The following is a 19,833-nucleotide window of genomic DNA, read 5'->3' as shown; positions in this document are numbered from 1 at the left end:
ATATACTGGTTATCATTTAGTCATACTCATTTTTGATTAATTTCAAATCAACTCTATGACCAAAAAAAGTATTAAAAATACCCTGGCCAAGGCTAGAACAATTTGAGCAATAAGATAAAGTAATACTGAATAATACTTCAAAATACACAAACAAAACAAAAAGTGTAAATATCTATGAGTGTATACTAATATAAATAAATCACTGAATGAGATAGTAAATGGGAGAGAAGAGACAAATGTAGCAGAACTCCAAATAAATAACGTAGATATTTTATCTTGAAGACGAGAGGCATAGCTCCCCACTCCTTCCCTGTGGGCTGGACATGGTGATTTTTTCCCAAGCAGTATAGTATTTGAGGGTGGGGATGGGGGAAGTAAGTCTACAATGCAAAAGCCAGACAAACACTATTAGGTAATCAAGGTCAACATCAACAGTCATAAACCGCGATGATAATATGTACTCTTGATATGATATGATGAAAATGGCACTTTGCCTCTATGATATTCTTCCTCCAAACCTATAACCTCAATTTAACCATTAGAAAAACATAAGACAAATTTCACTAGAAAGTTATCCTACAGGGCCACCTGGGTGGCTCAGTGAGTTGAGTGGCTGCCTTTAGCTCCCATCGTGATCCTGGGATAGAGCCCCACATCTGGCTCCCTCTGCTCTGCGCCCCCCCCCCCCACTCCTGCTCTCTCTCTCTCAAATAAATAAATAAAATCTTAAAAAAAAAAAAAAAGGCATCCTACAAAATACTTGGCCAGCACCCCTCAAAACTGTCAGACGTAAAAAAATAAGGAAAATGGGGGTGCCTGGGTGGCTCAGTGGGTTAAGCCGCTGCCTTTGGCTCAGGTCATGATCTCAGGGTCCTGGGATCGAGTCCCGCATCGGGCTCTCTGCTCAGCAGGGAGCCTGCTTCCTCCTCTCTCTGCCCGCCTCTCTGCCTGCTTGTGATCTCTGTCTGTCAAATAAATAAAAACAATCTTAAAAAAAAAAAAAAAAAAAAAACAGGAAAATGTGAGAAACTGTCACAGCCAAGAGGAACCTCAAGGAGACATGAGTTCTAAATGTGATGGGTTTGGATCCAGGAGCAATAAGAAGACATTAGGGTAAAACTGATGAAATCTGAATAAAGCATGGGTTTTAGTTCAAAATAATGCATTGACATTATTCGTATGGTAATAAATGTACCCCACTAATGTGTCAATAATAGGAAAAACTGTGAGGTGGTCAGGGAGGGTAAAGGAATATATGGAAGCTTTGTTCTACCCTCTCAATTCTTCTGTATATCTAAAATTTTCTAAAAAATAGGATTTTAAAAAACCTTATTATTAATTGGTGAATAATTCTACAATCCATCACTCTAGCCTTTGAGAACTGAAGTTCTATAATGGGATATCCCATGCATAATTCAATTCAGTATTTACCAAGGTCCTACTCTGAAGGCCTTTGAACTGCTGGGTACTGACTATAAAAAAAAAAAATGAAAAGATCCAAGGCCTAGTTGGAGATAAAGGACATTTTTAATAGGTAATTACAGTACTGTGAGGTGAGCAGAACTGAAGAGCAGAGATAAAGGGGTTTAGGAAGGTTTTGCAGAGGAGGCATGGAGAGGAAAAGGTACAGAAGCAAGAAATAAGTGAACTGAGCCTTTTTTAAAGGTATTCCTCTAAAAGTCTTGTTTTTCTCCCTGTCCTTTTCCCTGAAAATAAAAGCACTGTAGAGGCCAATACTTTATTTAACATGGTGTTTTAACTTTACATGAACAATGGAAAAAGTATACTTTAGAAAATGCCAAAATTTCTAAAATTATCACAAGCATGAAAGAATATACATTTCAAAGTGAATTTTCAAAGATTTATTTATTTGAGAGAGAGAGAGAATAAAGGGGAGAGGGAGAAAAAAATCTCAAGCAGACTCCTTGCTGAGCACAAAGCACAACTCCGGGCTGAATCACATAACCCTGAGGTCACGCAAAATAAGTGAATTGTAAAAGCGAGATCAGTAGGAAATGAGGGGACTAAAATGTGAAACAAAGATAACATATTGAAAGATGATGTCTAGAGGCATCTAGCTGGCCTCTAGACAGTTGGAAGAGTCTATGACTTTTGATCTTGGGGAGGGGGTTCATGAGTTCAAGCCCCATGTTGGTTACAGAGATTACTGGAATTAAAAAACTTTTAAAAACTTTAAAAAAAAAATTTTGTCTGGGGGCACTTGGATGGCTTAGTGGGTTAAGCCTCTGCCTTTGGCTCAGGTCATGGTCTCAGGGTCCTGGGATCCAGCCCTACATGGGGCTCTCTGCTCAGTAGGAAGCCTGCTTCCCCCTCTCTCTCTACCTACCTCTCTGCCTACTTGTGATCTCTGTCTCTCTCTGACAAACAAATATATCTTAAGAAAAAAAAGAAGTCTGAAGTAAGTATCCAAAAGGATGACTACATGAACAAAATTCTGGGAAACAGCAATTTCCTAATTCTGCTTCATTTTATTGCAGATCTTTCAAACAACTCAAATTCCATGGGTGTGAACTAGTAACGGGGGAGGCAGGGGGACGGAGGAGCGAAGAGCAAGGACTGAGCATCTCTCTGTGACAGGTAACATACACAAGAGAGGGTCTCTCTATGTATTATCAAATGTAATCTTTAGAAAGAGCCTTGAAATGAGTATCTTCTGTGTTTTCGGGAGAAAACCCCTACTCAGAGGAACTCAGTATCTTGCAGCAGAACAAGACTGGAACCAGGGTCCATCTGAGAGTAAACCCATGTCCTTTTTAGTCCCATTTAACCATCCAGCTGTTTGTAATATGGCAGAATTCACCCTGTTGGTTCCAGACAAAGCAGTCTTGAGATTGCTTCTGATTTCTTTCTTACTACGACTGCACCGTATTCACTTCATAGCCAAGGGCACTGAGCAAAGAACATTTCTAATTACATGTCTTGTTTACAAGTAATTTATTAATTAGCCCAGTGCTGGGCATACAATACATACATACTCCAAGATTAATCCTACAAATGTTCATGGACATCCCTAGTTTTCAGTATATTTTGATTATCACCGTCACTCATTTAGGCCGCCCGTTTTGCGTCCGTCAAGGTAACAGACACTTGTTGGTAGACCTCCCTTTTCTTACCATCATGCTGTGACATCTCTAAGCTTTTTACCGCCAAGTGTTCTGAGTTGACTGCAAACGGAGGCAACTCCTTCCGGAACGAGAGCGCCATCCTAAGCATTATAACGATATCAAGCTTCTTGGGACCGACTAGATTCTGGGCCTCTCCTGATTCTATGCCACCTGAGGCAAGGCTCTTCCTATTTTCTCCTGCGTTAATACCGGGGAGAAACAATGATTTTGCGGGAGGCACGAGACTGTCGTTAAAAGAATCGAGAGAGGGAGCATGAAAAACAGTTGGCCTTGCGGGCCCGAAATCCCGAAGAGCTGCGGCTATTTCTAGGCTCCCAGGGCCGCCCGGACCCAGCCGCACAAAGGGCGCCGGGCGGGGGCGCGGGTCGATCCCGCTGCCGCCTCCTGGTGCATCTCGGGAAGGGCTCCCGCCCGGGCCGCGCCACCGCGCCGGCCCGAGCGCCTTCGTATCCCTGGCCCTACCCCAGCGGCTCGCGCCGGGCCAGGCAAAGCGCCGAAGCCACCAGCCCGCGGCCGGCCCGACCAGCCGCGAGTTCCCGGGAGCCTGCGCTCGGCTCCTCCGCCGCGGGGGTCTTTGTTCCCGTAGGCGTCCCCGCCCCACCTCTCCCGCCGCCAAACCTGTTGGCGGACTATCAACGGCTTGTCCTACTTGGAGATGGCCAGTCCGGGGCGCGCACGAGAGGGGCGGTGATAGAGGTAGCGAGGGCACCCCTGTGTCTGGCTAGGGGGGGAAAGAGAAGGAAACGCGTCGGGCCCGCCTCCTGCTATTACAGCTCGGAGGCGGGCGGCTCCCTCCAGCGCGGGCAACTCGCGCGGGCTCCGCAGGGCGCGCTGGCGGCGGCGGGGCGGGGCGGGGCGCGGCGGGTCGGCCCGCGGGCTGCACGTGGTGGGGGCAGTTCTCCCGGCCCAACCCGGGAGAGCCACCGCTCTCAGGGGAAGGCGGGATGCTGCCCCCGGACCCGCTCTGAAGAGACGTTTTACTCGTGGGGGGCCCCGGAACTTCAGGTCCGGAGGACAGGAAGGGAGGGTGCGGCCTGGCGCGAGCGTTCTCTGAGCGCGGGGACTTCGGAGTGGGAAGGCGCCGGGCCGGGGAAAGGCGGCGGGGTGCGGAGGGACCCATCCATGGGAGGTAACCGGTCGGCGGAGCGGGGAGCGGGAAGAGGGTTGATACGAACCTCCGTCGGCGGGCTGGAGCAAAGTGCAAGACCGGCATTGCAGAGAATGGCTGCCCTCGGGTGCCGCGGCCGGCCCCGGTGGTCCCGGACCCGACGGGGGGCGCGCGGGGACCCACGTGGCCCGCCGCGCGCCGGGCTGTGTTTACATTCTGCAGCAGCTCCACGTTGTGCCGCCGTCGTCGCCTCCCATTGGCCAGCTCGCCAGCCGAAGCGGCGCTCCTCCCGCAGGGGCGGGCCCTCCCGGCCCTGGCGTCTTTCCCGACAGAATCGGGTTCCTTGAGGCCTTAGCGGGACCGCCACGGTGCGCCGCAGGAGGGCCACTACCTCAGTACTCTATGCTCACCCGTGACGCCTCCACCTGGCCGTAGGCCGGGACTGAGCCGCGGCCTGACGTGGACGGGACCTGGGAGTTGAGGGCGGGAGGGAAATTGAAAGTACTGGCGGGAGATGCGGAAGCAGAGCGGCCGGGAACCAATCCTCGGAGGAGGAGCCTCTGAGAGACTCCCTCCCGCCTCCGGGCCGCGCAGGCAGGTGAGGTGGAGAGCAGGTGAACGCGGACTGAGGGCCTGGGCAAGCTGGCCCCGGCCCCTCGGGGTGGGTGGGCGCGGACTGAGATCAGGGCGCGGCGCGCGGGCCTGCGGGGCGGGCGCGCGGGAGAGGGGAGCGCGCAGTCCGGAGGTGTCAGTGTGAGGCGCATGCGTGCGGGGCGGGCCCGGCCCGGCCTATATATTGGGTTGGCGCCGGCGCCAGCTGAGAGCGGAGCGGTAGCGGGTCCAGCGGTGAGAAGGTGCCGGGCATAGGGCGGAGTGCGGGAGGAAAGAAAGCCTACGGGGCCGATTCTTCCCGCGGGCGGGAGCCTAGAGGAGGAAAAATGGGAAGGCTGAGAAATAGGCGGCTGGGGCGGATGGCTTCCCGCGTTGCGTCCCTGTCAGGATCTCTGGCAGGGAGCCGGGGAGGCGGCGGGGGGTGGAAGACTGCCCCGAAGGGGGAGGCCACGGAAAATGCCCTCATTCTAGGGGCTTCTCTCGCCCACACTCGTTAGGGGAGCTCTCCCGCGGGAGGGAGGATAGGGGTCTGGGTTCCCTTCACGGGCGAAGAGCTCCCTGACCACTCCAGTTTCCCCTTTAACTCTCTTTCCTTTCACTCCCACCCCCATCTGGAGTCGGGGTCCCGGTGCCCCTTCAAGCAACAGGCAGGGCCCGGTGGGGCTGGGAAGGAGGGAACGGAGACTGAAGGACGTGACACAAGTCTCCGTTCCCTCCGCCCCCTGCTTCCCCGCCACCGCCGCTCTCCAAATTGGCGCGGAACCGGCTTCTCTACAGCGTTTCGCCTCCACAACCCCCTCTCTCTCCGGGACTCGTCCAGGATGGAAGGGGGGATGTGGGGGCGCTGCCCAAGCCCCCGTCGGGGTTCCGGGAGAGAGGATGGAGGGCGCAGAAAAGACCCATTTTGGGGGAGACCTGCCTCCTTGCTGGGGTGCTTTGTAAATTCTTGAAGACACTCGCGTCCCGGCTGTCTATTCAATTGAGGAGACGCAGGCATGTGTCCAAAATTAATACCGTGAGATAACCATTGTAGTGCGTGAGACAGCATGGTCAAATGGCTCAGGCCATCTCCTGAGGGACTTAGCCGAAACCCCTGAAGGAGCGTCTGATTGGCACTTGGGAGAATATGGGTGACAATATTTGACTCTCGTTTTTCCTGTCCCCTCCAGAGATTTCACACACTTGAAAGAAGAGAATGTCAAGACGCAGGTAACACTGTCTTGTAGATATGTTTAAAAATTCGCTGCTGCGCTTTAAACTCCTGATTAAACTTTCTTTTAAAAATGTCACCGTAGTAGCCGTTTACAAGCTAAGCAACAGCCCCAGCCCAGCCAGACGGATTCCCCCCAGGAAGCCCAGATAATTCAGGCCAAGAGGAGAAAAACAGCTCAGGTGAGTTGAGAGAGAGAGGAGAGAGCAGAAATTCTTTGCTGGGACTTCAGGTTAATAATGGTCTTTTTTATTTTCCAGGATGTCAAAAAAAGAAAAGAGGAGGTCGCCAAGAAACAGCAGTACGAGATTAGGGTAATGCAGAACTGGGCTGGGTGGGCTTGGGGGAAACAAATGCAGGACAAATGATAAAATTGTGTTATTGCTATGCAATAGGAAGATACCTCTGACACTTTTACTTCGAATGCCCCTAGAGGTCAGCAGAAGGCCCATATCTTTGGGTGGTTTTTACGTGCCTGAATCCTACTACAGCTGCAGATCAAGTTTGCCTTGAAGCAGCTGGTTCCTCTTTGTAAATCCCTCCCTCTTGGAATCGCCTGGTGCACCAGGGCCCGCCTAATCTGTCCAATGTACTGCTCTTTGTTCCCTCTCTGACTATAGTGGAGGGTCCTAATAGCTGTTCCTTGGGGCATAAATAGGATAGAAGTCACTGACAGACTGGCACATAGCCCTTTGCCACCTATTCTCCCTATGTGTGGTGCAGAGAACACTAGAGACAATGGTTCTCTTTGAAACCAGCATTGGTTGGGGAGAGGGTCCTTTAAAAGCTATTTAAGTAATTGACATCAGTTGATTCCACTTTTAAGGTTTTGCTTTATAGTATTCTGAAGTATGAAAGCAGACTTAACTGGTGTGGGGGGAGGAGCTTTTTATAAAACAAGGTGCCCTTACCACTATTGAAAAGAGGGAGAATTTCCGTTTTATGATCTTGAAAGTGATTATTAGTGTTTGACTACAGATGCATTTTGTTATTACTCCCTTCCCCAATATCTAATGTCTTGTATATTTCCAGAATTGTATTTTGTTCTCTAAAACATCCCCACCTGTTACTCTTTATGTATGAAGATCCGTATGAACGGTGTCTGAATTCTAAAATATGAATGTCAACTAGATTGTCAGCAGTGGTTAACTAACAGTGGTGTTGGGGGAAACTATAGATGTTTAGAGATACTAGCTTCCATCCAAGACAAAAGCTGATTTTCTTTCGCACAAATTTTTGTTTTATATGACAGAACTGTTGGCCACCTGTATTATCTGGGGGGATCAGTCCTTGTATTATCATTGAAACACCCCACAAAGAAATAGGAACAAGTGACTTCTCCCGATTTACAAATTACAGATTTAAAAATCTTTTTATTAATCCTTCACCTTTGCCTGATTTAAGGTAAGAACATTTTTTATAATTTAATATCAAAGATTAAAACTACTTAGTATATTACACTATCTTGAATCCTATTTTGCCTTCATTAGAAGACCGAAAAACATCCAAAAATTGCTTTACTAATATTTATGCATGTACTGAGAATGGTGATGTTTGCAAAGGATATGGGTATTTAAAATACTGATTTTATGAAGTGCTTTTCATTTACTTGTTGAATACTCTAAGCCTCATTAGAGGCTTTTTAAATGAGGTTTAAGTCATTTTTCTAAATTTTAATAAGGAAGCACTTTAACAGGTAAGACATTTTCATTTGATAGATCAACCCTATTTCTTACCAAGTTTAGAAATACCTATATTCTTTTCTCTAGTTAATATGACTAAGAGGTACAGCTTATACAAAGCATGTAATGTAGTATATTTGGCTCTAATATACAAATTAATGGGCAGACATTTAAACTCACCATCCCTCCCCTTTACTATACTCTGCCCCAGTCACCACCACTTTAGGTGAGTTTACTATTGATTTATTTAGAGATGACTGGAACTTGTCTCTACTGGGATTATATGCTTAAATATTTAAATTTGCAGTGTTGCTCTTGAGAAAATATTGTTATCTTAAATGGAAGCCTTTTAATTTATAAATGGGGGAAGCACTCTTGAAAGCCATAGTCTAAGTTCTTGCTGTACAATTTCAGGCTTCTGCTTTTTTATGCTAAAGAAATGGTTTCTAAAAGTTAAAGTAGCAATTTTTTCCTAATTTACTTTAAGAGCTCCTCCTTCCAAATTCTAACTCAAAGTTGTTTTTCAATACCTGAAGTTGATTCTTTGTACAACAGGTAGCTTGAATATTAAGTAGGTTACATATTCTTTTCTCCCCTTCTATAGCTGGGGATGTTCAAAGGATGTTTGGCTAAACATGCTAAAAAAGGAGACCAGGTATGTTCATGACAAACATTTTGAAGTTCTGCATTCTGACTTGGAACCACAGATGAGGTCAATACTTCTAGACTGGCTTTTAGAGGTATGTTCCACCAATACAAATTTTCTTTATCTCTGTATAATGGAAAAGTATTTAGATGTATATGTGCTTTCCATGTGCCCTTGCTATATTTTCAGTAGCCATCTTTTGGGGGATACATACTGCAGTTAACAGTACCAAAATGGAAAATGTCCGCTTTGTGAGAATAAAGTAACACAGGTACTGCATCCCATACAACCTAAACTTAATTCAGAACTCCTAGTGTCTGTGGGAATTGCTGTGTACCAGGCACTAGATGCTGAGGATAATCAAGATAAACAGAATATATACATAGTTGAAAAGATTTTGAATTCTGCTATGCAAAGTGAAGAACCAGGACTAGGCTTTGGCCCTCAGAAGTCCTTTTTCTACATCACCAAAATCAAATTATGATTTGGAATCCTGATTTCTAGGTCCTAAATAATGAGGCTTTGAATATCCAGAGGCCCTAAGCCCTCTGGGCTTCATGTAGTTTCCCTTTATTACACACCTTTATTCCTTTTTGAAACACACTGTACCTTAATCTAAAGAAGTAAGCGTGTTCTCCAAATCTCTAAAGATCTGTGACAGAATGTTCTGTTTAGGCCCATTCTTTTTCTCTGGATAATAATTCCAAGAGTCTCTAAAATTGAGAAAATTACTTGTGTAAATGACAAACTGATTTTTCTCCAGCCCTTGGATGTTTACTCTGTAGTTTCCCTGTGTTTGATAGAGATGACACTATAGGCTTTTCAGTGGAATAATACATGGCAGAGTAGATCTCAGAAGCTATCAGAAAAGTTTTTAAGATTATAAAACACTGTCCTTTTGAGTTAGGTTATCAGTTCTTATTCTGACTAGCAGGGGAGATATTTCAGTCATGTGGGTACAAGAAGGTGGCTGAATTTTTACTTTTGGAGTGCCTAGTGACCATGGAAGCAACCTAAGCACAATTAAATAGATTTTTTTTTCCTTTTTATGGTTACGCTGACTTTATCCAGTAGTTGCCCATCAAATTTATTGCTATCTTCCCTTAAATAGGATTATATGCAAAACTATAGAATATAATCAATCCAGCAGTGTTAAACTCTAGTTTTTCTTAGTATATATCCTTTTAGTCTATGAATGCAAAGATGGTTCAATATTATCTTAACAGTTTAAAAGAGAAACATAAAGTGTCGATAGACTTGAAAGACATTTTTTGAAAATCAGTTTCTGTTCCTCATTTCAAAATATGTAGTAAACTAAGAGTTCCTTAACACATAATTTACTAGAAACTCATGTACTTCCGTCCCTGTTTCCTCATCTTCAAAATGGCGATAAAGCTGCTACTTCCTGGAGTTCAGAATTTGAAGTTTTCCCTATACTAAGTATGGAAATGACAGATACTGTTTATTAACAATAGTGAAACATTAGGGAAATTCCCATTACAGTAAGAAACAAGGGATGAGATCAAGACTTTGTCTATCACCAATGTTGTTCATTCAGTTGTCTTCTATAAAAATTCTTAGCCAACACAGTAAAACTTGAAAAAAATGAAGTTTAAAAACACTGAAAAAAATGTTATTTTGTAGTTAAATGTCTACCTAGAACAGTGAAGAGAATCATCTCGAGCTGTTAAAATTATAAACTAAGCATGAAAACGTAACCACTTACCAGTAATAAACAATTAGGAAACTAATGGAAAAAAGTTTCCACTCACAGTCAGCAAAAGTATAAATATATCTGAGAATAAGTTAAGTCCATATGAAAAAAATACATATATAAAACTAGTAACAGTAGGGACACCTGGGTGCCACGGTCAGTTAAGCATCTGCCTTCAGCTCAGGTCATGTTCCCAGGGTCCTGGGATCAAGTTCTGTTTGCTCAGTGGGGAATCTGCTTCTTCCTCTGCCTGCCGCTCCCCCTGCTTGTGCTCCATCTGACATATACATAAATAAAACCTTTAAATAACTTAAAAAAAATCTAGTAAGTAAATGAGGATAGTAATAGATTCTTTTATCCTATATCCTAGTATATGTTAGTATTTGTATATAATTAGTACCCCCCTCCATATCCCTGCCCAATCTTAGCTCTGTTATCCTAAAAAAGCAATTTTGGTCTTGAAAGTATTCGAAAGAAAAAAAAAAAAAAGAAAAAAAAAGAAAGTATTCTAAGGACTGGTATTTTAGGTGAGAACTTTCTAATTTGGAGAAATGCATAGAATATTTATAAATGTTCGAATTCTTCTCTAGGTATGTGAGGTATACACACTTCATAGAGAAACATTTTACCTTGCGCAAGACTTTTTTGATAGATTTATGTTGACACAAAAGGATATAAATAAAAATATGCTTCAACTCATTGGAATTACCTCATTATTCATTGCTTCCAAACTGGAGGTGAGTTCTCAAGCTTTATCCATGATCATATATCTCACTTTTTTAAATCAACACATTAATAATCCCAGCAAATACAGCTTTTGACATTAACTCTATAGGAAAGCTGAATGGGTTTTTTTCCCCCAGAACATTTTCTGGATATTACTTATTTGGATAGATAAGTACAGTTCCCTTTGTTAGTATCTGAGCCTATTATAAGCATCTGGTTTATTAGATTCTGGAAGCATCTAGGTGAAATATCCTATGGTCCATTCTGCTGGACAAAATACACCAAAAGTGTGGTCTGTATACATATACAGCACTTGATTTCAATAGAATGGCCTTTGAAAACTAACTGACCAATCAAATGAAATAAATACTATGCTGGGTTAAAATAATGGTCTGTATATACTGAATGGTCTATATTCTGTTTTTGGGTGGTGCTGCCAGGATGGAAGGCAACCCTTTTTTGCCTGAGGTTTTCTTTCACATAATCTTGTTTTTCTTAATCCATTTTGGATATCATACTTTCTTCTGAAAGTTTTGAAACTTGTCATCATTTTGAGAGTTGGAGAGGGACTGTGAATCAGGCCTTAATCTAAGTGTGTTTTTCTTCCAAATTTGTCTTTTGAGCACCAAGAGCTATCTCCCAATTCTGACATATTTGGTAAATAATTTTGTGTTCGGTCTATCCTTACTGTGTGCTTCAGGTATCTTTCTAGACTGAACTCTTGATGTTTAACCTGTTCTCATCTGTAGCAGGCCTCGTTTCTACTCTGATCATTTTGTTTTCCTCTGGGCTGTTAAGACAGACCTGTCAGCCAAACTGCACAACATATTTCTTGATGTACCACACCTTTATAAAGGAACTGTTTTCAGTAGTTTCTAAACCTTGTTGAAGTGTCTTGTTTTGGTGTGGCCAATATAAATAAGGAGTCTTAAAATATGGCTTTTTGTTTTTTAACTGAAATATTTTAAGATACTCTAGTTGTTTATTAATTGAAATTCAAGATCAAGTCTATGAAAATAAGTGTCAATGTAGTTGGCTGATTCAGACTCCTACATCTGTGAAAAATCTTGTTACTAAGACACATAATCACTTTATGAAGCTGTCCTTAAAAATGAAGCCTGTATGTGGTTTCTATATAACCTTTTGTTTTAATCTCAATCTCAACTGTGCTTAATTTTTTAAAAATCCACTTTAAAGGAAATATATGCTCCTAAACTACAAGAGTTTGCTTATGTTACTGATGGTGCCTGCAGTGAAGAGGATATCTTAAGAATGGAACTTATTATATTAAAGGTAATAAATTTATTGTCTATTTTGCTATTTACTAAGTTAGTAGTTACTACTGAATCTGAAAGACCACAATGTAAATAGTGAAAACAGGTTTCACTCAGCATTAGGATCAGTTCAAAGAGGTTAATGTATCAAAATACTGACAATGGTATATAGACAGAGTGGAATTTACATAACCTGTAGATTCTTCATTTTCTGTGTCTTTGTTTCTATTGAGAATATATTATTTTCTTAAAGTTAAGGAAAACACTTTGAAAAGTATAATTAACATAGCCTAATTCATTTGTCTATACAAATGAATTCCAACAATTCAAATCTTAGTTCTGACATTTTATTCTGATAATTCAAATCTTAGTTCTGATACTGCCCCCCCCTTCTTCCAGTAGATACAGAATGAAAATTATTTGTCTTTTTTCTTTCTATATGCAAAAAAGGACTATTAACAAGCATGGAGAAGAGAAGCATAAAGGTGTTTAATCAGGCCCTGAATTAAAGTAAACGCTGAATGTTAGCAACTAGAAAGTATGTTATTAAATTTGAACACCCTGAGTTTATATATAGGACACACCAGAAAACAAGGACTTTTTATAGATTATCTAAACTATATTTATTATAAATTATAAATTTATATTTTGTAAATTATGTTTACAATCTATTCATATTCATAGCTCTGTTAAATATCAGCTTACCAGAAAGATGCCATTCTAACAATAACCTTATTCAGGCTTGAAGCACACTATAAGGAGTAGGTAAAGAGGAGATGGAGTTTTCTGTAACACGGTTCTCACCTAATTATTTTAGACTGCTTGTAAATGGTAAAGTCCTAGGGCCTCATGGAGGAGAGTATATCATAAATCGGGATTTGTCTTTTTTGTTCTAAACTTTTAAATTTGACAAGAAGCCATCAAAGATCATGAAAAGATCTACATGGAATTAGCTCTGGTCACTGAATACAATTTTACAAAGGCAGTTTCAATAAATAATAATAGATGTGGAAGACCAGGGGCGCTGCAAGAAATAAGAGGATGAATGAATACCAGACGTAGTAAGCTTTTTAAAGAAAGACAACTAGAGAATTATAAAGGGGCCTCTATTAGTAGACTGTAAAATATAAGCACCTTTACATCCTGAGGTACCTATAAATATTTTTAATAAAAATAAGGGTCAATAAAATTCCTAGGAAGAAATAAACCTAAAGCAGAAAGTTTTTAAATGACTAATAAAGTAACTATGTATTATAGTGTGTACATATTTCCATTTATTAACAGGTATTTTAATTCCATTAACAGGCTTTAAAATGGGAACTCTGTCCTGTAACAGTCATCTCCTGGCTAAATCTCTTCCTCCAAGTTGATGCTCTTAAGGATGCTCCTAAAGTTCTTCTACCTCAGTATTCTCAGGAAAAGTTCATTCAAATAGCTCAGGTATTTTTAATGAATATATGCTAATGTTTATTATAGCTGTTCAGTGCATTTAAAGTCTTAACTAAGTTATATAATAAAAAGCATAATGAATTAAATCCACTCCTTAATTGACAAGAACAAAACTGATGCATAAAATTCTGTTCCCAATACTTATATTGCTTAGTAATTCTAGAAAACAAACTTTTTAAACTTAGAGTTTAAATGTATTATGAATACTTTCCATTCTTTGAGTTCAAAGTAGAGTTAAATACCTCTTTTTGATATATAAAATGGAAAAAGACATATAGCCAGTTGCCTTTAGTTTGATGTGAAATTATTCTATATGATTATCTTATTCTTATTTGAATACAAAGAGTGCCTACTTTGTACTTTAGAATTAAGATTTTTTTGTTTTAAATTAGGTTCAAATTATGCTTTCCTAGGCCATCGTAACAAATGTTCTTTCCTGCCTGCTTCTCCTAAGTATCTTAAAGGCCACTGTAACTGTTCTGTGTTCTAATTCTATGTAGGATATGAAAAGCTTACATATGGAATTGAAGGAACTGTGGCATACTGGGATGGGTTTTAAATAACCTAGGGTGAAACTTAGTTTTATTTTAAATCTAGTCAACACAATTATGAACACTAACACTGAATTACCAGTAAAATATTAGAATTGGTTCATTTTATAACATTTTGTAACAAACGAGAACAAACATTTGATAAACTGGTAATTACTGTATCTGTATTGTTTATTTCTAAGTCTTCTGCTCAGTTTATTTCATTGCACAGGTATTCACCTTAGGCCTCTGAAATCTAGCCGTTTTACACCATTCTTCTCCATTATACCGCCTTTTAAATAATCTCACTGTTTAGACTACAGTGAAGCAGATACAGGGGGAACACGTTTCTAAAGGATCATTCTTAAAATGTAGCTTTCCTGATTTAAAGTCCTCCAGTAATTTCAGTAATCAGAACTAGAATTCTTAAGGACCTTTTATGATCTAACCTAGGCTAATCTATGATCTAATCTATCCCTCTCCAGCCACTGCCCCCCCCCCCCACACTTTAAATAAGGAATGAAGGAAAGGAATTCCTTTGTTCTGAACTAGGAGTTCTAAGGGCAAGGAATACTTTCTCATTTGTCTCATTTCTCATTTGCAAATGCTGTTCCCTATATGTAAAATACACCTTCCAATCTTCTTAGCTATCCTGTTTTTTTAAGATTTAAGCAGCACAGGGACACCTGGGTGGCCCAATCTTAAGTGTCTGCCTTTGGCTCAGGTCATGATCCCAGGGTCCTGGGATCGAGCCTTGCATCAGGCTCCCTGCTCTTTGGGAGGCCTGTTCTCCCTCTCCCACTCCCTATGCTTATATTCCCTCTATCTCTCTCTCTGAAATAAAATCTTAAAAAAAAAAAAAAAAAGGATTTAAACAGCACAAGTCTTCCCCACCCTGGATTAGGTGCCCCTCCTACTATTACAGAGCACACCACATCCTAACAATCCTTGTCTGTTCACTTCCTAACTCAAGCCACCACTCTCAAGGAAATTACCTTTGGATCCCTTAGTTTAGCAATTCTTGGCATATGGATCCACTTCTTAAGTACTCTAAAATTGTACCTGACTCATCTTTAGTAGCAACATGTATCACTCATCCTTTCTCCTCTTAAATATGTGTACTTTTGCTTTTCCCTTGGTTAGCTTTTAGATCTGTGTATTCTAGCCATCGATTCATTAGAGTTCCAGTACAGAATATTGGCTGCCGCTGCCTTATGCCACTTTACCTCTATTGAAGTGGTGAAGAAAGCCTCAGGTAAGGCACTGTATTTTGTTATCTTCTTATATGTTTACAACTAAATATTAAAGGGGCTTTTATCAACTTTAGCTTTCTATTAAAATGGAAGAAAATTAGTTTAGCCATTATGTTCCCTTTTGTTAGAAGTACTTTCTAATTGTCAATATATATCCATAAACAAAAAGATCAAATGTAAATTACATCCATTTCAAGTTAGTCAACACGGATAAAGCTCTAAGAGTTCTTTGGGTTTTGACAATTTGTTTCATATATAGAAGGTACTGATTAAGAAGCTCTAAGTCTCGGTGGCTCAGTTGGTTAAATGTCCAACTCTTGGTTTTGGCTCAGGTTTTGGGGATCAAATCCTGTTTTTGGTTCTGCACTCTGGGGAGTCTGCTCCTCTGCCCCTCCCTTCTCCTTGCTCAAGTGCTCTCAAATGAATACATCCTTTAAAAGAAAAAAAGGCTCTAAGTTGATTGGTCACATTATTAAAAGGCCAAAATCAGGGCATCTGGATAGCTCGTGGGTTGTCTGACTCTTGATTTCAGCTCAGGTTATGATCTTGGGTCATGGGATCGAGCCCCATGGTGGGCTCCACACTCTTTGTGGAGTCTATCCCTCTCCCTCTGCTGCTAACATGTGTTCTTTAATAAATAAGTTTAAAAAATAAAAGGCCAGAATCAAGTTCCAACAAGTTAAAGCAGTTTAGCACTCTCAAACTAAGTTTAAAGACCGTTTCTGATGGAACCTTCACATTTTCCTAAACTTTCCTCTGTCTAGGTTTGGAATGGGACAACATATCTGAATGTGTAGACTGGATGGTGCCTTTTGTCAGCGTAGTAAAAAGTTCTAGCCCCGTGAAGCTGAAGATTTTCAAGAAGATTTCTATGGAAGATAGACACAATATCCAGACACATACGAATTATCTGGCTATGCTGGTATGTTTCTAGTGGGGCTTCTGGGTTTTATCTAGTAAGTCACTGAAACTGATAGTAAGGATACTAGAAATACTTTAGGGCAATGGTTTAGGCTACTAGGGGCTAGAAAGTTCTTATGGGCACACTAATGTCACAGCAAGATTTGTGGAGTGTCTCAAGATCAATGCCAGTATTCCAGATAAGAGTTTTTAAAGTAGGCAGTTCAAACCGTTGTATCTCTAAAACGTGATTAGTCATGCTTTCAAAGACAGAAACCTACACGAGGCCTAAGTAGTCTCAGGTTAATACCCAAAAAATCTGGGTTTTGTTTTACTGTCAGTGCTTACCTATTAATCTCTGCATGATTTCTTCACATGTACAGGATGAAGTAAATTATGTAAACACTTTCAGAAAGGGTGGACAGTTGTCACCAGTGTGCAGTGGAGGTATTATGACACCACCGAAGAGCACTGAAAAACCACCAGGAAAACACTAAAGTGAACTGGCAAACAAGTTGGAATTGAATATTGGGTAGAATTTCATAGAACTGAACTACTAAAGTTTTCAGGAAAGTAGTGCTATGACTGTCCTAGCCAATTCAGAAGTTTCACTGCCATTCTTTGATTTTAAGAAAAAACACTTAAAATTGGCATTAAGGAAGAAATTCCTAGGTTAGCTGTTTAAACAGCTGGACTTGTTTACAAAGATGACTTCATTCCCAGCATGACTGGATAGAAGCCAGCCACAATTTATGCCGTAAGAATTTTTTTGATCCAGTGTTACTATGTTTATCTTGATAAATTAAGAATTTTATCATTGGAGTTTTAGACTAGACAAGTGCTACCTTAAAGGGGACATGAGTAATACAATACTTTGAATCTAGTTTCTAGATTCGCAAAATTCATATTCTTGACTAGTGCAATTTGGTCTCTGAAAATAAAATTTAAACTTGTTTACAAAGGTTTAGTTTTATAATAAGGTGACTAATTTATCTATAGCTGCTGTAGCAAGCTATTATAAGACTTGAATTTTTACAAATGAACTTTAATCTGTTTTTTAACTGATACATTTGCCTTGCCATAACATTTTTTAACCAATAAGGCTTAGATGAACATGGTGCTTAAACTGTGCTCTAAAAAGGGGGAATACCAAAGAAATTTTAAACAAGATAAATGTTGTAGCTCCTACTTTGGGCTTTGACACAGAGGTTGCTTTATAATAACTTTTTGTACATCACAATTTAAGTGGAGAAGTACCCTTTCAACCTATTTATATGAGAAAGTCACTTTACTAACTCCAAGATATCCCCAAGGACTTTTTCTTAATTTAGTGTGACTAAGACTATTTATGTTTGCAAAATTATTAAGGTCCTTTTTAAATTCCTACATTATGAGTTAAGGACAGTGTCAAAGTGATAAAGCTTAACACTTGACCTAAACTTATTTTCATAAGGCAGAAACGTAATAAATGTATACTGACTGCTAGATTATTTATTGAAAACAAACAAAAAAAACCTGACATAAGAACTTGCTGTATATAGACTAGCTACTTATACATATTTTAGTTTTTTAAAAAAATGAAATTTCAGCCTCAAGAGGGAGTCTAAATAGAAAACAAATTATACTAAGTTGCTAGTTTATTCTGTTACTGGACATGTGAATCTCTTCCTTTGAAGAAATTATAAATTTAAGCTATGGTTATGGTATGAAGTCTTCTGTATAGTTTTTAAATTTTTTCAGTATTGTCTGAAAAGAAAACACCACTAAATGTGTACATATGTATTATATAATCTAATACTGTTTATTTTTAGCCCATTGTTTAAAAAATAAAAGTTAAAAAATTTTAACTAACTGCTTAAAAGTAAAGTTTTGCCATTGCTTGGAGAAACTTTTTTTTCCTTCTCTGTGCTGCCAGCTGTAACACTTCTTCTGGGTTGCTTGCATTCAGTTCTGTCTGGCCGATGGCTTTGATCTTCCAAAACAAGAAAGTGACATTATTACAGGTGTGGTAAAAAATACTAGTAAACATAATATAAAACTACCTACATACTAACACTCAGCTTAATGATTAGTTAACCTCTAATTGTAAATGATGAGAGAGATGGAAGAAATTAATAAAAACAGACTAGAGCCACTCTTAAAAAGGATATGCTAAGCCACTTTTTATGGAATTATAGTATAGGTCCCCCTTATCTGAAGGTCTAGGGTCCGGAAGCAGATGATCCTCCTCCTGACATATCTTAGAAAGTCAAGAGTAGGGGGGCCTAAGTGGTTCAGGCAGTTACGCATCTATCTTAGGCTCAGGTCATAATCTCAGCATCTTTGGATCCCTGTTCAGCAGGGAGTCTGCTGCTCCCTCTGCCTGGTTGAGTGCTGATCAAAGCCTCTACCTGCTCTTGTGCTCTTGCTTGCTCTCTCTCCCCCTCTCAAATAAAATCTTAAAAAAAAAACAAAAAGTTAACAGTAATCTAATACTGTACCACAATGCTTACATCATTCACCTCACATCAGAAGAAGGGTGATGATACTCTTGAGAGACTATATTCACATAGCTTATTACAGTATATTGTTATAACTGCTCTTATAGGTAGGTATGTACATGTAGCATTTAGTACTAGCCATGATTTCAGGCATCCACCAGAGAGGTCTTAGAACTTACCCCTGTGGAAAAGGGGGGAGACAACTCTAGCTACAGTAACATTAATTCATATAAGTTTGACTAAAAATACCAGTAAATAACCCCTACATGTCATTTGACACATTTGTTACAGTTAAATTAGGGCTCCAACAAAAGTTTATAAGTCAAAATTCATGTTTCAGGAAAGGCTTCACTTTTTTAATGTGCAAAAATAGCTAGCTGTTCAGCACTGTAACAGCACATAGTACTGCACTTCTTCCATGATTAGAAAGAAATACCTCAGCCTACTAAAAATCGACAGTATTCTGCCAAGGAGCATTTTGTGAGAACATGTTAGTATCTTTGAATTACCTTTAAAGTAATCTACAAATTAAAAAAAGAAACCCAATTAGAACATCTTTAAACAACAAAGACTGTTCTGATATGTAGCTTGAAGGGGGATAGCAAGACTAGGATCAGAGAGTAGGAAGACTTGCTGGATAATACCATTTCCATATGAAGGAATACACAGGGAAAAACATGGTCCCAAGGTATAACTACAGAGTAATTTCAAACAAACCAAATGTCACAAAGATAACTGGCTATAAAAGTCCAAAGTAGAAGACAGAAATTGGAACAGCCCAGAGATTTGAGAGAAACAATGTACTCTGGGTAGCAGTCAAAACTCTAAGTGGATGGAGCTACCGAGGGAGGACGCAGAGCAAGCGGAATAATGGAAGGACCAACTTTTGGGGGAAATCAAAGTTAAGGGGCAGACAGGGAGATACCCACAGAGAAGAAAAGTCCTAACAGTCAGTGAAAAGAACAGTAAAAATGATGTCAGGGAAAGAATTTTAAGAAGTGAGAGATAAACAAAAGGATAAGGACTGAAGAACAGCCACTGACTGAATGAACCTTGAGATAACAGGAGTGGTGAGTTACACTGGACCAAAGAGCTTCAAAAAA

The 19,833-nt window shown here is 40.4% G+C and overlaps 2 protein-coding genes across 6 annotated transcripts in view; one reads left to right on the top strand and one right to left on the bottom strand.

Moving 5' to 3' along the window:
- Positions 1–4,021: 4,021 nt before the first annotated feature.
- Positions 4,022–18,097, top strand: CCNE2 (cyclin E2). 4 transcript variants are annotated; one of them, XM_059394886.1, is made up of 12 exons: positions 4,022–4,151; positions 6,036–6,075; positions 6,162–6,258; positions 6,337–6,390; positions 7,329–7,480; positions 8,363–8,498; positions 10,709–10,855; positions 12,042–12,137; positions 13,424–13,558; positions 15,241–15,352; positions 16,115–16,272; positions 16,634–18,097. In XM_059394886.1, the coding sequence occupies exons 2-12, from the start codon at positions 6,062–6,064 to the stop codon at positions 16,745–16,747; spliced, it is 1,215 nt and encodes a 404-aa protein (XP_059250869.1). In that variant the 5' UTR covers positions 4,022–4,151; positions 6,036–6,061; the 3' UTR covers positions 16,748–18,097. The 4 variants fall into 4 exon arrangements, with proteins under 4 accessions (XP_059250869.1, XP_059250866.1, XP_059250867.1 ...); XM_059394883.1 differs by lacking the exon at positions 4,022–4,151 and adding an exon at positions 4,637–4,852; XM_059394884.1 differs by lacking the exon at positions 4,022–4,151 and adding an exon at positions 5,044–5,108.
- INTS8 (integrator complex subunit 8) overlaps positions 18,029–19,833 on the bottom strand; it is a 48,120-nt gene continuing 46,315 nt past the window's right edge. For both annotated transcript variants that reach the window (XM_059394882.1, XM_059394881.1), the window contains one exon: positions 18,029–18,222. In XM_059394882.1, the coding sequence (XP_059250865.1) occupies positions 18,195–18,222 (28 nt within the window). In that variant the 3' untranslated portion in view covers positions 18,029–18,194. The remainder of the gene's footprint in view (positions 18,223–19,833) is intronic.

The sequence above is a fragment of the Mustela nigripes genome, chromosome 3 (genome assembly GCF_022355385.1).
Source record: "Mustela nigripes isolate SB6536 chromosome 3, MUSNIG.SB6536, whole genome shotgun sequence".
In the NCBI taxonomy this organism is placed as follows: domain Eukaryota; kingdom Metazoa; phylum Chordata; class Mammalia; order Carnivora; family Mustelidae; genus Mustela; species Mustela nigripes.
The sequence above is the reverse complement of the archived record's forward strand: the minus strand, read 5'-3'. Positions and strand labels throughout refer to the sequence as shown.